At 40.2% G+C, this 14,180-nt stretch overlaps 1 protein-coding gene across 16 annotated transcripts in view; it reads left to right on the forward strand.

The window, feature by feature from the left end:
- The window catches only part of BAZ2B (bromodomain adjacent to zinc finger domain 2B), a 327,194-nt gene that overhangs the window by 300,140 nt on the left and 12,874 nt on the right, over nt 1-14,180 (forward strand). For all 16 annotated transcript variants that reach the window (XM_019522327.1, XM_019522336.1, XM_019522329.1 and 13 more), the window contains 3 exons: nt 3,771-3,917; nt 9,477-9,742; nt 10,527-10,670. In XM_019522327.1, the coding sequence (XP_019377872.1) occupies nt 3,771-3,917; nt 9,477-9,742; nt 10,527-10,670 (557 nt within the window). The remainder of the gene's footprint in view (nt 1-3,770; nt 3,918-9,476; nt 9,743-10,526; nt 10,671-14,180) is intronic.

A 14,180-nucleotide genomic window follows, 5' to 3' on the forward strand; every position in this document is an offset into this window, starting at 1 on the left:
AAATTTGAAGGTGGTTTAGCCAATTTGCATTCATTCAGAACCTTTTTTAAAAGATTTTGGCTTTTTTTTTAAAAACACCCCCCCCCCCCCGCCATGTTTATAAATATTTACAAACATATCTACTCCACCTAACGTCTGCATTACCAGTTTTTTAGGGATTTAAGCAGGTTGAATTGAGATTACGTTTAGGCCCTTGATAGACATTTAAACAGTGGCACAGTTGGGACCAGATTAATTTTATGTCCCATCCCAAACATACATGGCATGAGGCACAGTGTTTGGGATGGGGCATAAAATTCTTCTCATCCCAATCCTGACACTGCGGAGGTACCCATACCCTGATTCTGCAGATCAGGCAGAAGGGCACTCTCTTCTAAACCAGGGGTTGCCCCCAGCTTCCAGCAGGTTCCTGACTTGGGGTTATCTGGGGTGGATCTGACAATCAATTATTATTGAACCCAGACCCAGAGGGACCCTAAGCTGTCTGGAGCTGAAGCTGACAGTTCCAGGACTGATTCAGGACCCTGGACTCCCACCATCTTGGTGCCGTAGCCCATTCCTATAGTGATGCTGACAACTAGCTGATTATCAGCATCAGCATATAAGTGGCTGGTGAGGTCAGGGCAGGAGCATCCTGGGATGCCAGAAGACCCTGAAAAGACCTGTCATCTGATGTATGACATGCCACGTGTTCAAATTAGAGCTTGATAAAAACCAGCTACAAAAATGTTTTACAATTTACAGGGGACATCCTTGTGGCTGGATGGCCATTTTTATCGCATGATAATTACTTTGCATGTGCACGTCTAAATTTACTGTGCAGTTAAGCAGTCGATTGGATAAGTGTATGTGTCAGGGGCCTTAGAGCCAGATCCCAATTTGTCTGTTGTAAGTCTAAGTAATATTCAAATATTGAAGGCTGGTGGCAGATGGTAAGGTAATTGTGAGATTGGGATTTGAAGAATGTTATGCTCCATCCCCCAAATCATGCAATTTGCCGTGCGTCAACTGCCAGCATAGAGAGAAATTCACTTTAGGAGTCCACAAAATTTTTAATTTGCTCGGTGGGTCATACGTAAACTTTAGGGCAAATCAATGTGAAGTCGCATGTGCAGCTTGAGAGCAGAGAGCTCCTAACTGCACAGCTGCCCATGCCATGTACTATAAAATGGAGTGTGCAGCTTGGGAGTGAAGAGCTCCTCGCCCTCAAGCTGCTGCTTCTGTGTGTGCCCGCTTTTTAAAGGTCTAGGTCACAGTGAGCCTGATATCTGAGAGATGCTTCCTAGTGTGGGGCTCACAGCACTCCCCTGTCTGTCTCCAGGAATCAGGTGGGAGCACCAGGTCCACAGCTTGGGGCTGTCCCAGCTTAACCCCACTGATCAAGCAGGGTGCAGCTATGTTGTGGACCCTGGGGCTGCCCCATGACAGATCCCAACATTCAGCTGAGCTTTGAGATTTGTTATGGGTCAGCCCTGACACGCCACACGTTCAGTTTAAGGCATAATACAAATAAGGTTTGTGTGGCTTATGTGTGGAGTAACTTTATGGCTTATTTGCTATATTAGCAAGCCATAAATTTAACATGTGGCAGAGTTACTGTTTATGGCATGATTAATGTAAGTGCATCTCAGATGTAATGTGTGCCAGGGACCTGACCCAGATCATAGGATGCCTTTGTTTGACAAGTTTAGTTAAAGCACAGCCGCTGCCATTTTGAAGCACAAGGAGACTGAATACACATGATGCCAAGGTTGCTGGAGCATGCTAATTGGCACACTCCAGCAGACTCAGTTAATTAAGTCTGTTCCAACATATGCTAAGTAGTATGTGTCAGATCAGGCATAGGGCACATGTGTAGGTGCCCCTAGGTTTTGCTAGATAAGTGGCATTTAGTGCCATACAGATATTGGATCCTGATCCATCATTATGGTGGATACCCCCATAGGGAGTAGCTCGGGGTGGAGGGCAGCAAGTAGTGCAGACTCCCATGTGCTCTTCTACTTCCCAGGACAGCGACCTCTAACCACTAAGGCTCTAGCTGTGGCAGAGGACACCCTTTACTCCTGTTGAAGCTGAAGCACTGGGGGTAGATGAATTAAAAGAAAGACTCTGTCTCTGACCCAACAAGGTAGGCAGTGCTGAAGAAGGCAGCTTCAGACTCAAACCTCTTCTCTGACAGCTCCCGGTGCTCCTTATATTTTAAATATTCATTGCTTAAAATGTATAAAGAGCATCAGGAGCTGCCCATTGGAAGTGTGGTGTTGCTGTGTGCTTCCATAAGTGGAATAGAATCACATTCCTGAGGCAAAAACATTTTTTGGCCACGTGGCCATCAAGGCTTTAGACATCTAGTAGGCAGAATAGGATTTGTGCCTAGGTGTTAATTCTTTGTCCAGTTGTTAATGAATTAATCCAAGACCTCAAAAAGGTGCACTGTTTGGAAAGCAGTAGATTCAGAAAGAACTCTAGAAATATAAGTGAACCAAAACTAGAGGCTGTAGAAAACTAAACAATTACTTAAATTGTTTAAATGCTAATAGGTTAATTTAGGAGCAGATCAAAGCCTAAATGGTTTTTCTCATGGGTGTGCCTAGCCTTTGGATTCTGCCCTTTTTTATTTTTCTAAAATATCTGTATGAATTTTAAAAAAGAAATTAAAATATCCAAAAGGGAAATTTCAGATGGTTGTACGTTCAGACTTTATTGATGCTGCATCTTATTTTGGCACTTTTTTTTTTATGCAGCTCATTCCACCAAATAGTTGTTTCTTTTAATGACCTACTTCTTACTTTTAAGCAGTTTTGCTTAGATGCTTCTCCAAGCCAGATGCTGACTTTCAATCACAGAAAGCTAACATGCACTACAGTATTTGCAAACCCTTCCAAGGGAAGAAAACAATAAGTATTTTAAAAATCTTTCATTATGACTTTTCATGTCTTCCATTCTTGTGTAACAGGATCAACATTCATGCAGAGTATTTCCTCCAGTAATTTTGGTACTGCCATCATAACAGTTAGACTAGTTTCTCTGTAAAATTTTCTATAAAATGAAAAATTGTAACTGTAGCTACTACTTGGATATATACAAGATCAATTCCCAATAGAGCCGTGCCTTATACACAGACAACAAATACCCTCCTAGCTACTGAACCAGACCAAGTGAAGGCATGAGGTTAGATTAAGCAAGTGGAGTTTGCCGTATCAGTGCTGCAAAACTTGGAAAAAAATAGACCATAAAGGGAATAATTTTGAGAGCTGAGGGACTTCCTCTAAGGATGCTTTTTAGCCCATAGAGTTCAGCCGTGAAGACAGACAAGAAGATCATTTTGCTTGTGAGTTCTGTCATGGACATAAGTGAAGAGGGAATCCTCTGTATGCTGTCAGGAGCTTTTGAGGTTATCAAATGTAAAATGCTTTGCTTGGGCATTTAATCAGCTGTAAAAAAGTATCCACAGCTCTGTATGCTCCAAAACATCATTGTTAAAGGTAGATGAACTTTTCAAGAGTGGTGGCATTTAGCCTTTGGATTATTTCTTCACTATATGTGAAATGCATGTAAGTCATTGCAACCATACTCTCCAATTCTCTTGCTCCTTGTAACAAATTATTGGAGAGAGAGAATTTACAAAATATATAATGCATACACAGAGCTGCGGTTACTGTAGATGTTTAAGATGATACATGAAATAACCCTATTTATTTATGCACTTACACATACAGACAATTCAAGAACACTTTTGTTAAATTAAAGTGATTTTTCATGTATTGTAGTACTGCCAAATATGTCGTAAGGGAGATAATGAAGAACTGCTGCTGCTGTGTGATGGTTGTGACAAAGGCTGTCACACGTACTGCCATAGGCCCAAGATCACTACAATACCAGATGGTGACTGGTTTTGTCCTGCCTGCATAGCAAAGGTAATATTAACCTTAAAGGTGACTGAAATGCTGTTGACCTTCGTGAGTTCTCAGTTCTGAGCTTCTCCACCAGTGACAGCTTCACAAACACTTAAAACAGATGTTATTCTGCACATCTTATGCTGGTTTAGCAAACTGTTAGAAATATCCTCAAATATTGCAAAAGAAGAACAGAATTTCTTTACAGGTCTTAGCAGGAGATAAAAGGATATGGTTTACAGCTATTTTGTTTGAAATGTGCTTATTTGCGGTTTTAAGTTTAATATTTTTTCTGTCGTTAAATGAATATCCTGACCATCCACATTTGTTTTAAAATGAGGGGTTGTTTTACCATTTCACAGTTAATATAAATGTTGACAATCAAGTGCTTCACATCTTTTTAAAAGTAATGTAGTAGTCAAATACTGCCACCATTTCTGTCATTTTCAGTAGGATCATAGGAAAGTAGAACTTGAAGGCCTCTCAAGATCATATAGTCCAGCCCCCTGCTCAAGGCAAGACTATCCCAGCCAAGTGTCTATCTAACCTGCTCTTGAAAACTTCCAAGAATGGAGATTCCACAATTTCTCTAGCTTGTAGTGTGTTCCAGTGTCATCAATGGCTCAACGTCTAGTTGGGAGGAGGTATCAAGTAAGGTTCCTCAGAGGACTGGTCTGGTGTTGTTTAATATCTTCATTAATTACTTAGATGATGGGTTTGAGTGCATGCTTAGCAAATTTGTGGTCAACACCAGGTTGTGTGGAGTTGCAAACACTCTGGAGAGCAGGGCTAGGATCCAGAATGACCTGGGCAGACTGGAAAAGTGGTCTGCAAAAACAAGTGCCAAGTCCTGCACTTGGGACAGAATAATTGTGTGCACAAATACAGATTGGGGAATGAATGGCTAAGCTGCAGTACTGCAGAGAAGGACCTGGGGGTTACAGTGGACACTAAGAATATTATGAGCCAGCAGTGTGCTCTTGTTGCAAGAAAAGTCTAACAGCATCCTGGGTTGTATTAACAGGACCAGAGCTGACCCGAGCAGGGTGTAGGGCCTGGGGCAAATTGGCCCATGTGGGGCCCCGCCCCCACTCTGATTCCTGAACAGGAGTGTTATTTGGAAATCAAAGGAAGTAGTTCTTCCACTCTTCAGCACTGGTGAGTGCAGCCTCACTTGGAGTACTGTGTCTAGGTTTGGGTCCCACACTTCCGAAAGAATGTGGGCAGTTTGCAGCAACAAAAATGATCAGGGGCATGGGAAGCAAGACTTATGAGGAAAGGCTGAAAGAACTAGGGTTATTTAGTCTGGAGTGGAGAAGATGGAGCAGAGGGGATTTGATAACAGCCTTCAAATACCAGAAGGGCAATTACAAAAGGGGTGGAGATGGGCTTTGCTCTGTGACCTTAGGAGAAAGGACTAGAAGCAATGGTCTCAACCTGCAGGAGGGGAAATTTTGGTTGGAAATTAGGAAGAACTTTCTGATTATGAGGGTGGTCAAGCACTGGAACAGGTACAGGCTAAAGAAATTATGGAATTTCCATCCTTGAAACTTTTCAAGAGCAGGTTAGACAGACCCTTGGCAAGGCTTTCTAATCCAGTGGTTCTCAATCGTTTCTGTACCAGGACCCATCTGTAAACATTGATGGCCAGTCCTGACCCAGTAAATAGTTTAAGTAGAAAACAGCCCCCAACCCTGCTGGTGCCTCTCACTCCCAGCCTATGGCCCCCAGGTCCCAGCCTGTTAGTGTATGGAGCAGGGGGTTGGTATCTGGACTGATGGAGACATGGGAGGGGCATGTGCCTCTCCAGATTTGTGAGCCCACAGCAGGCATGGGGCTGCAGGTTGGTTGGACCAGCACGGACAAGAGTCGCCTCTGCGGCTCAGCAGGTGGATCCAGCACGGGAGGGCAGAATGGGATTGCAAGACTGGAAGGACCCCCATGCCAGCTGCACTGCCAGCAGTGCAAGGAGTAACGGACCAGGGGGAGGGACTGTGCTGCCCTCACCTCCTTCTGCTGCCAGTTGCTCATACATTGGGCCATGGCTCTACCCTGCCGCCATGGCCTAGCTGCCATTGCCACTGCCCTTAAGTTGCCCACACTGCCTTCACTCCACCTCTTCTCTGGCATAGAGTAGCCACCAGGCTATGGAGGCAGCAGGAGGAGGTGACAGCAGCGTAGCCCCCCGGTCCTTTACTCCACACACTGCTGGCTGCATGGCTACCACACAGGTCCCAGTGGTGGCAGCAACAAATCTTGCTGCTCTGCGCCACCCTTCTGTGCTGGGTCCTTCTCGCTGGGCCATGGAGGTGGCTGCAGCCTGTGCTCCCCCATAGCACCCTGATGCATCATCTATGCTCTCCCCCCCTCCCCCTGTCCCATAGACTTACCTGCAGAAGTTGCTTTCTATGCTGCCTGGCTGCCACACACATGTGGTGCCCCCTGCCTGATCTCCCTCCTCCTGCTCCCCCCAGCCCCAAGCACTCCCTCGCAGGCTGGAACTCCGCCAGCCTGCAAAGGGAAACACACCATTTCCCACATTTTTCTCCTTAAAGGAAAAAATCTGTGATTTTTCAACATTTTTCCGTGATTGTTTGTGACCCTTTCATATATTCTTGTGACCCAGTTTTGGGACATAACCCATGGGTTGAGAAATGCCAACCATTTTTCCAGTCTGGTTTAATTAGGTATGCACCTTCCTTAAGCAGGGGGCTGGACTGGATGACCTCATGGGGTCTCTTCAGTCTCTACTTTCCTATGATTCCTAAGAGATATCAATTCAAACACATTCACATAATTTTTGTGTAAAACTACTATAAACCTTCTGACCTCATGAGATGTTAAGTAGCTCCTGAGAGCTTCTAGGCACTGTACGGACTTTGAAGCGTAAAGCACACATGGGGTCAGGCTTTGTGTGAAGACATTCAGTCCATTTCCAGACCCCTAAATTGAATGACCACACAGTGGTAATGACTAAGTCACCATGCCTACACAAGTATAAATGTGACATGAGGATATTTCCCTAAACTTGGGGCAGAAAAAGGAGACTTGTGTGGTAATAGGATAAGTTTATAGTTGTTTATCTTTGTCATTCTGTTTCAAAGCAAAGGAAATTTGCTTACAGTATTCTTCTTCCATATAATTAATTTATCTAGTCCATCTTGGATAGCTCATCCAAATATTTCAGCCATCCCAACTTAATTGGAGCCAAATGTTTCAGCAGTCTGTTAATGATGTTCATGTAGTTTTGTTTTTTAAATATCTTGTTCAGGTCAACAAGGTTAGTGCTAGGGGTCAGTCTTCTGGCATTTTCCATATTCATTAGAATGTTCTTCAGCTCATAACCTGTTAGATGGAATGTAGTTGGGTTGCACAAATTTAGAAAATTTCAGTTTTTTTTAAATGACTAGCAACTTGCATTGTCTAGTTTCACATCACCTTTCTTCTCCTTGAAAGACTGTGGTATTTTCAATGCAGATTTCAGACTTGTAGTTAGATTGATCTTTAAAAGTCAGTAAGATGCAGACTTATTTATCTCATCCCTTCCAGTTTGTGTGAATAACTTTTGAATTACTCCTTGTGTTTAGTTGCAGAGTTTTGCTGCTATTAATCTGCTAAATTGTTAGTTTCTTTTCTATTCTCATGCATCTGGAATTGAAACTGAGGATTTCTTAGTCTTTAATCAAGAATGGAACAGATAGAATTGGAAAGTAGAGATGGAAAAAAAACCTCTAGCTGTCTCCCTTCCAGCATTTTTCTTTACTGTAGACTGTTTTGTTCCTCTTTTCTCTGGTGTTTTGCCCAGTCCACTGTAAAATCTCAGAATTCCTTCCTTTTTTAGCACACTGTTTCAGAGCCCAATAAATCTTCCTGCCTTTAAGCTTTAGTTAGCTTTCATCTTAAATATTCTGTTTTTTGTTTTCAACCCATTGTCCCCAGATATTTCTATGTTATTCTAAATACTGTCTTCCTCCATTTTGTTCACATCATTCATGTGCTTACTTACAACACCACTACAGGAGAACATAAGTTACAGACATCATACTTATATAGCTGTTTTAATTATTTAAAAAAAAATTAAATCAGTCTTTCTGGTCTCATGGCTTTTCTTTTAAACCTTCTCTAGTTTTCAATATCGATACAGTAACATAGGTTGCTTGCACACTTGGAAAAAAAAGAAAAATTACACTTTACTTCAAACTCAGTGTGCTCCTGTGCCAAGCCCAACGGATGCTCGGAAGAGGCATCTTGTTAGTTGGACCTGCCTTTCCAACATCTGTATAGATCGGGCGCTTTATAGTGGGGCTTTTTTGGTGCTTTATCTAATAGCTAATTGAACAGCTTTAGATAAAAGCGCCAAAAAGCCCCGCTGAAGTACCCAATCTAACCCCAACTCAGATGTTGCAGAGCCAAGTAAAAACTTAATGTGCTGCTTCTTTCGGTAAAGTGCAGGTTTGTTTGTTTGTTTCACGTCTGTCAGCAGCCATAATGGCTTCAAATGAATATAGTACTCTAATTATGTTTACAAAGTCCTTTATAGGAGGAAATCTTTAATTCCCCAGTCTTTTCACCTGATGTCTTTTTAAAAATAAATTGTAAAATCGCACTGACTGTTCATGCAGCAAAAAATTCATGTCAAATTTCTTGTCTGTTACTATGCTTATGGCTTTTTCAGCTTTGCTGTTCCCTAAGGTTTTCATTTCAATTGGTTATATATTTTAGTCTATTTTAATCCAGATATATTCAGATCTCACATTTTCCCAAATTTAATCTTATGTTTCTTCAGCTCGTACTTGTAATTTCTTTTGGTTTCTTCTTATATTTGTTCCCACTCATTTACAACTCATAACTTAATGTCAGCGTCAAATGTAATTAGCACGGTCTTTACTTTTCCTTAACTCAGAAGAGAAGTTGTAAGAATAGTACCCATTGTCATGTGCTCTTCTCATCCTCATCTTGCCACGTTGCTGTTTCCCATCAATTGGCACTAACGTTCTCTTTATTTATGCTATTTTGCTATTTTTTTTCATTACTGCTTCAAGATGGAGAGGAGTGGGATTGTTTCAGACATTTCTGAATTCTTATGTCCTCCAGTGGATTCTTGAACAAAGTTTGTGGACAGTTTTTTGATTTTTTTTCCCCCAAAGAAACTGGTGGTGATTTTTTTTTTTTTTTCCCCCAAAAAAATGGTGGTGGTTTTTTTTTTTTTTCCCCCCACTTTTTGGGATGTTCAGCTTCAGAAACCATAAAACAGCCAGTTTCTTAGAGCCTGGTTGCTCTAAACCTTCTGGAAATCGGACTGTTTGATAGTGTCCCAAGTTGGAAACACAAAGTCACTAGTTATTTTTTCACAATATTGTCTTACAGATTTTTATATGATTTCTGGATTTGTTTCAGTCTTCTGGTTTTAGGGAGTAACAGGAAGTAAACAGTCCACCTTTTTTCTCTTTCATAATAAATGCAATTATTTGTTTGGTAATAGTGTGTCAGACATTTACTTGTTTTCTGATATTTACCAAAAATAACAACTGTTGTGTTGTCTCTTGGTTTTGTTGTTTATTTGAATCACCTCTCTTTTAGGCAAGTGGTCAAACCCTAAAAATAAAAAAACTTCAAATCAAAGGGAAAAAAAGTAATGAACAAAAGAGAGGCAGGAAGTTATCTTTAACAGGAGATACAGAGGATGAAGACTCTGCAACTACCAGCAGCTCCTTAAAAAGAGGAAAGACAGACCCCAAAAAGAGAAAAATGGATGAAAATATTTCTGTTAACCAATTAAAACAAGAAAGTTTCACTCCTATTAAGAAACCTAAAAGGGATGAATCCAAGGACCTGGCTTTATGCAGGTATTGTCTGTCCACCTGTCTGCTTCTAGAGTGATAAATGCTAAATTTGGGTAAGCCAAATAGCGTCTGCTCCAGTACAGTAATGGGAGGGAAGGAAGGGGCAAAAAAGCCCAGTGCCTAAAGCACATGAACAAAAACCCCCAGTAATAATTTGGCAGCAAATACTGGAACCACCAATGCACGTGTGGTGGGAGTATTGATGCTTGGCCCCTTATGGGCACCCCTGGGTGGGGTGCAACCCTGAACTACCCTCTGATTTCCTGCATGCTAGAAAGAGCTGAAAGGAAAACAGTGAGAAGAGTGCTGCATAAACTTTTTAAACTATAGTAAATACGGCTGTCCATGCCCAACATGTCTTCAAGATGTATCATACCTGACAACAGAAGGTGCCTCATAGGAATACACTATATCCCTTCACTGGTGTGGTCCTCCCTTAAAAGTGGTATAATTTAGCTTGTAGATTGGTTTAAGAGAGTTAGTGTAAATTTTCTTTTAATGTAATATGTTAAGGTCTATATTGTCAAAGATTTAAAGGGGTGAAGTTTTTTTCTTGTGTTTGAATAATTTTGAATTTCTTCCTCAAGAATTTGCTTAGAGATATCTAAATAATAAATTGGGAGCAATAAATATGACTGTTGACATTATCTTCAGTACTTTACACAAAATACTGTCCTCCCTCAAAGGAGGAAAGATTGATGAGACAATATGCTTGTATAAAATGGTGAAGAGTATTTATTAAGGGGAAACAGCTTGAAATATTTGTTTTAAACTTTGTTCTATTTAGCATGATTCTGTCTGAATTGGAAACTCATGAAGATGCATGGCCTTTTTTACTTCCTGTAAACTTGAAACTTGTTCCTGGTTATAAGAAGGTTATTAAAAAGCCTATGGACTTCTCTACCATCAGAGACAAGCTAAGTAGTGGACAGTAAGTAAATATTTGCTTGTTAAAGTTGTGATCATTCATCAAATGGTGGTTTAATCATTCATAGTTGTGCAATTAAAACTGAGGTTATTAAATACAATAATTAACAAGAGTTAAGTTCTAATTAACAAGTGTTTTTTCTCTCCCATCCTTTTCACATGGAAACAGATCCCAGCTCTGTGGGGTCCTCTATCATTTCTTTCCAGTTTATATCTGTGTGCTTCAGATCCCTCATTGAAGCCACCACCTAGTCAAGAGGAAGAGAGACACTTTCCAGAATCCATTAGTTCTATGCAAAATAAGCTGTAAAAGGGTTTGCTTAAGGAGATTCAAACCTCTCTCCTACTTGTATGAGAGAGATTCAAACACATGAATATACACACTGGTAGCTATTAAAAGGAACTATAAATCATTTCAATCATTCCTCAGAATATACTCTGCTAATGGTGACTACTCTAGGCCTTATGTACCTAGTCAGCATGCCAGGATAGGCAATATGAAGCAGAGCAATGAAAAGGAAACATTTTCTGTCCCATACTGCTACTATATTGATCTCCCAGCAGACAGTATTAGAAATATGACCTGAAATTCCTGAGGGCATCATGGAGTCATAAATGCCCCAAACACAAATGCAGCAGTACAAGTTTTCCTTCTACTGTGCTACCAGTGATTACATAGTTATACGGAAGAAGAATAAGAAAATGTAGTTGTGCACAGGTGCTCACAGATAATAGGAAAGTCAAACAGGGAAGAAAAACAGACACTAAAGGAAACATAAAGTAGGCTTTCTTTAGATAATTTTAAAAGAATGTTATCTTGGTTTCATAACGAGGTGAGTTTCTGGGTCTCTGTTTATCATAAAATTCCACCTGTCCAAGTGTATACCTTGGGCAATTAAGCAAACGATCTATTTGGAATTTCCCATGTTTATTTGCATACCACACATGCCCAAGCAAGACATGCACCTTGTTTTGGGAAAGCAGAATGAAGAAGAAAAGTTTTTTCCTTGGAAAAAAGGGTGGGCAGTCTTATCTGCCACTGCAGGGGCTCACCCAGGCTCTGCAGATTCTAGTCCTTTCATCAGCCTCACTCCCATCCCTCTGTGGGAGATACTTCTACTGCAACACCTGCAGGGTTAATCCTTTCACAGTCATAATATAAACATGCGGTTTGTACATGAATAACATTTACTCATTTAAGAATTCCAAGTGAAGACAATGAATGGCTAACATGAGTAAAATTACTTACAAAATGGTTTACACTGACTACTTTAAGTCGGGTGTAAATTATGAGCTGGGGTGTTGATGAAGAAATTTTGAACACAAATTGTAACATAATAATAATGTGCCTGATTTCCCCATTGTCATGAACCTTGAAATATTGCTGTAAAATGCTGCCCACATTGAGGGGAATGTAGATTGTGACATTTTGAGCCCACTTTGAGCAGGGATAGTTATTTTGCACTGCCTTGTACCCCGCTGGCGACCTAAGGCCAGGTCTACACAAATAGGTACACAAACTAAATTAAGCTGTGTTTTTGTATATTTTTTTAAAATTTGATATGGGTATAGTTGGACTGGTGCATCTTTTATGTGTAGGTAATCTTGTATTGATTCAAATCCTTGTTTATTTTTGTTTAGCTTGGATTGGTAGTGTAAATGCAACGCGCATGTTAATTGATCCATGTATTAAGTAGTTTCAGAGTATCTGCATAAGAATGTATACCACTTTAACTAAACTGACTTTAAAACCAGTTTTAATAAACATCTGTGTTAGGTAAGATTGAAATCCTCAACATAAACTTACAGAAACCAACTGTCTTGAACTCATTCTCATAACAAGGAACTGCAGCAATCATAGTTCTGATTCTGGGTTCCTTCCTTAAGCAAGCCTCCCATTAAAATAATTGGAACGTATATGCTTGACTGAGAACTATATGCTTGTCCCAGGAACCTAAAGTGCAGTGTTTGTGAAGACTATTCTGTGCATAGATAAATGTAGTCTTCCACTTTTTGCCCAAAGATACTTTAATTTTTGCCTGAATAATTTTTTTTTTTTTAAACGAGTTTGATATTGAACCCACTGCTGTAATATGGATGAGGTTACACTCAGCAAAGATGATCCAAGAATTTTGTATATCCACATCATTCCTTAAAATATGGTAGAGCACAAATACATCTGTAAATCATGTAGAAGTAGATTAAGGGAGATTTACAAATCTATACAGTTAATTCAATTAATCTTTTTGATGCTGAAATTTGTTTTCTTCCTATCTAGTTATTTAATATTTGCCCATTGTTGTAGTGTATGAGTGGTTCTAATTATCATGCTAAGATGTAAACAGCAATATGCTTATTAAAAATTAATATAACATAATCATCTCCTTGTCAGACATCAGTAACTCAAAAAATAAAATTTATTTAATATAAAAAATGCTTATATCATATTATGGCCTGAGAAATTACAAATTTGAATATTTAAACTAAAATAAATACTCCTTGAGAGAGTTATTTTGATTGGTTAGCATTCTTTGTTTTGTCTTGCTCAAGCTAGTATTGTGTTGATATCTTTCATGTGATGAGGATTGAGGATTAAATTTCCAATAACAGTCCAAATCATGAAAAAAGGAGCAGAGCCGAGCTTATGCAGGAAATGAGCTCCAATTTTTATGAGGCTGTGAAGAGCTTATGAGCACATGCTCCGACTCATTCTGATTAGAACTCATCGGAGCAGACTCCGTGTTGTAATCCAAATGCTCCAGCGAGTTGCAGTGTCTTGTGTATTTAGCATCCCACATTTCAAAATGGCAGCGGTGGCACTTTAACTAAAGCTCCCAAGAGCCACTCTAATTAAAATACCAGTGTGTGTCCTCCCCACCCCCCCGGAACACGTGTATAGACACCCAAAATGTCTGCAGCTAGTCTACTACCAGTCATTTGTCCTGAAAGAAGTGGCCAGCTGGCCACAATCTACCATTTGGGCACTCTTTGCTGTGTGGCTCCTGGTACCACTTGTTTCTGAGCATGGGTGTTTTTTTCTACTGCTTTCTTCTCAGTATTGATTTGAGGAGACCTTGCATTCCAAACTGTCCCTACTGGAAGTCAGTTGTAGCTTTACCATCAACTCTGGTGCAGGACTGGTTTCTATTACAGAGATCAGACCTGCAGGATATATATATATAAATGTGCACAGAGCCTTTCATTGTTTGGAGTTCCTAGTATATTTGAAATGACACACTGCAATTATTCTGCTCAGGATTTGCCTCACTATGATATCGATAAAAGTAATGCAGCATTTATGTTTGGCAGACAAGGTTCTTTGGGTAGCGGACAAGGTTCTTTCAAGGTGTTTGTGCCTGAAAACTTGCAAAGAACAATTTTTCCAACTGTTTAGTTGGTCTAATAAAAGATATCACATCTACCCAAAGACCATTGTCTGCCTATGTCCATGGACCAGTACAGCTACAACCAACAGCTCTATAGCATAGATTTATGTTTGATGATTTATAGTATG

This window comes from Gavialis gangeticus, unplaced genomic scaffold (assembly GCF_001723915.1).
Source record: "Gavialis gangeticus isolate Ggan-Ray unplaced genomic scaffold, GavGan_comp1, whole genome shotgun sequence".
NCBI classification, from domain to species: Eukaryota; Metazoa; Chordata; order Crocodylia; family Gavialidae; genus Gavialis; species Gavialis gangeticus.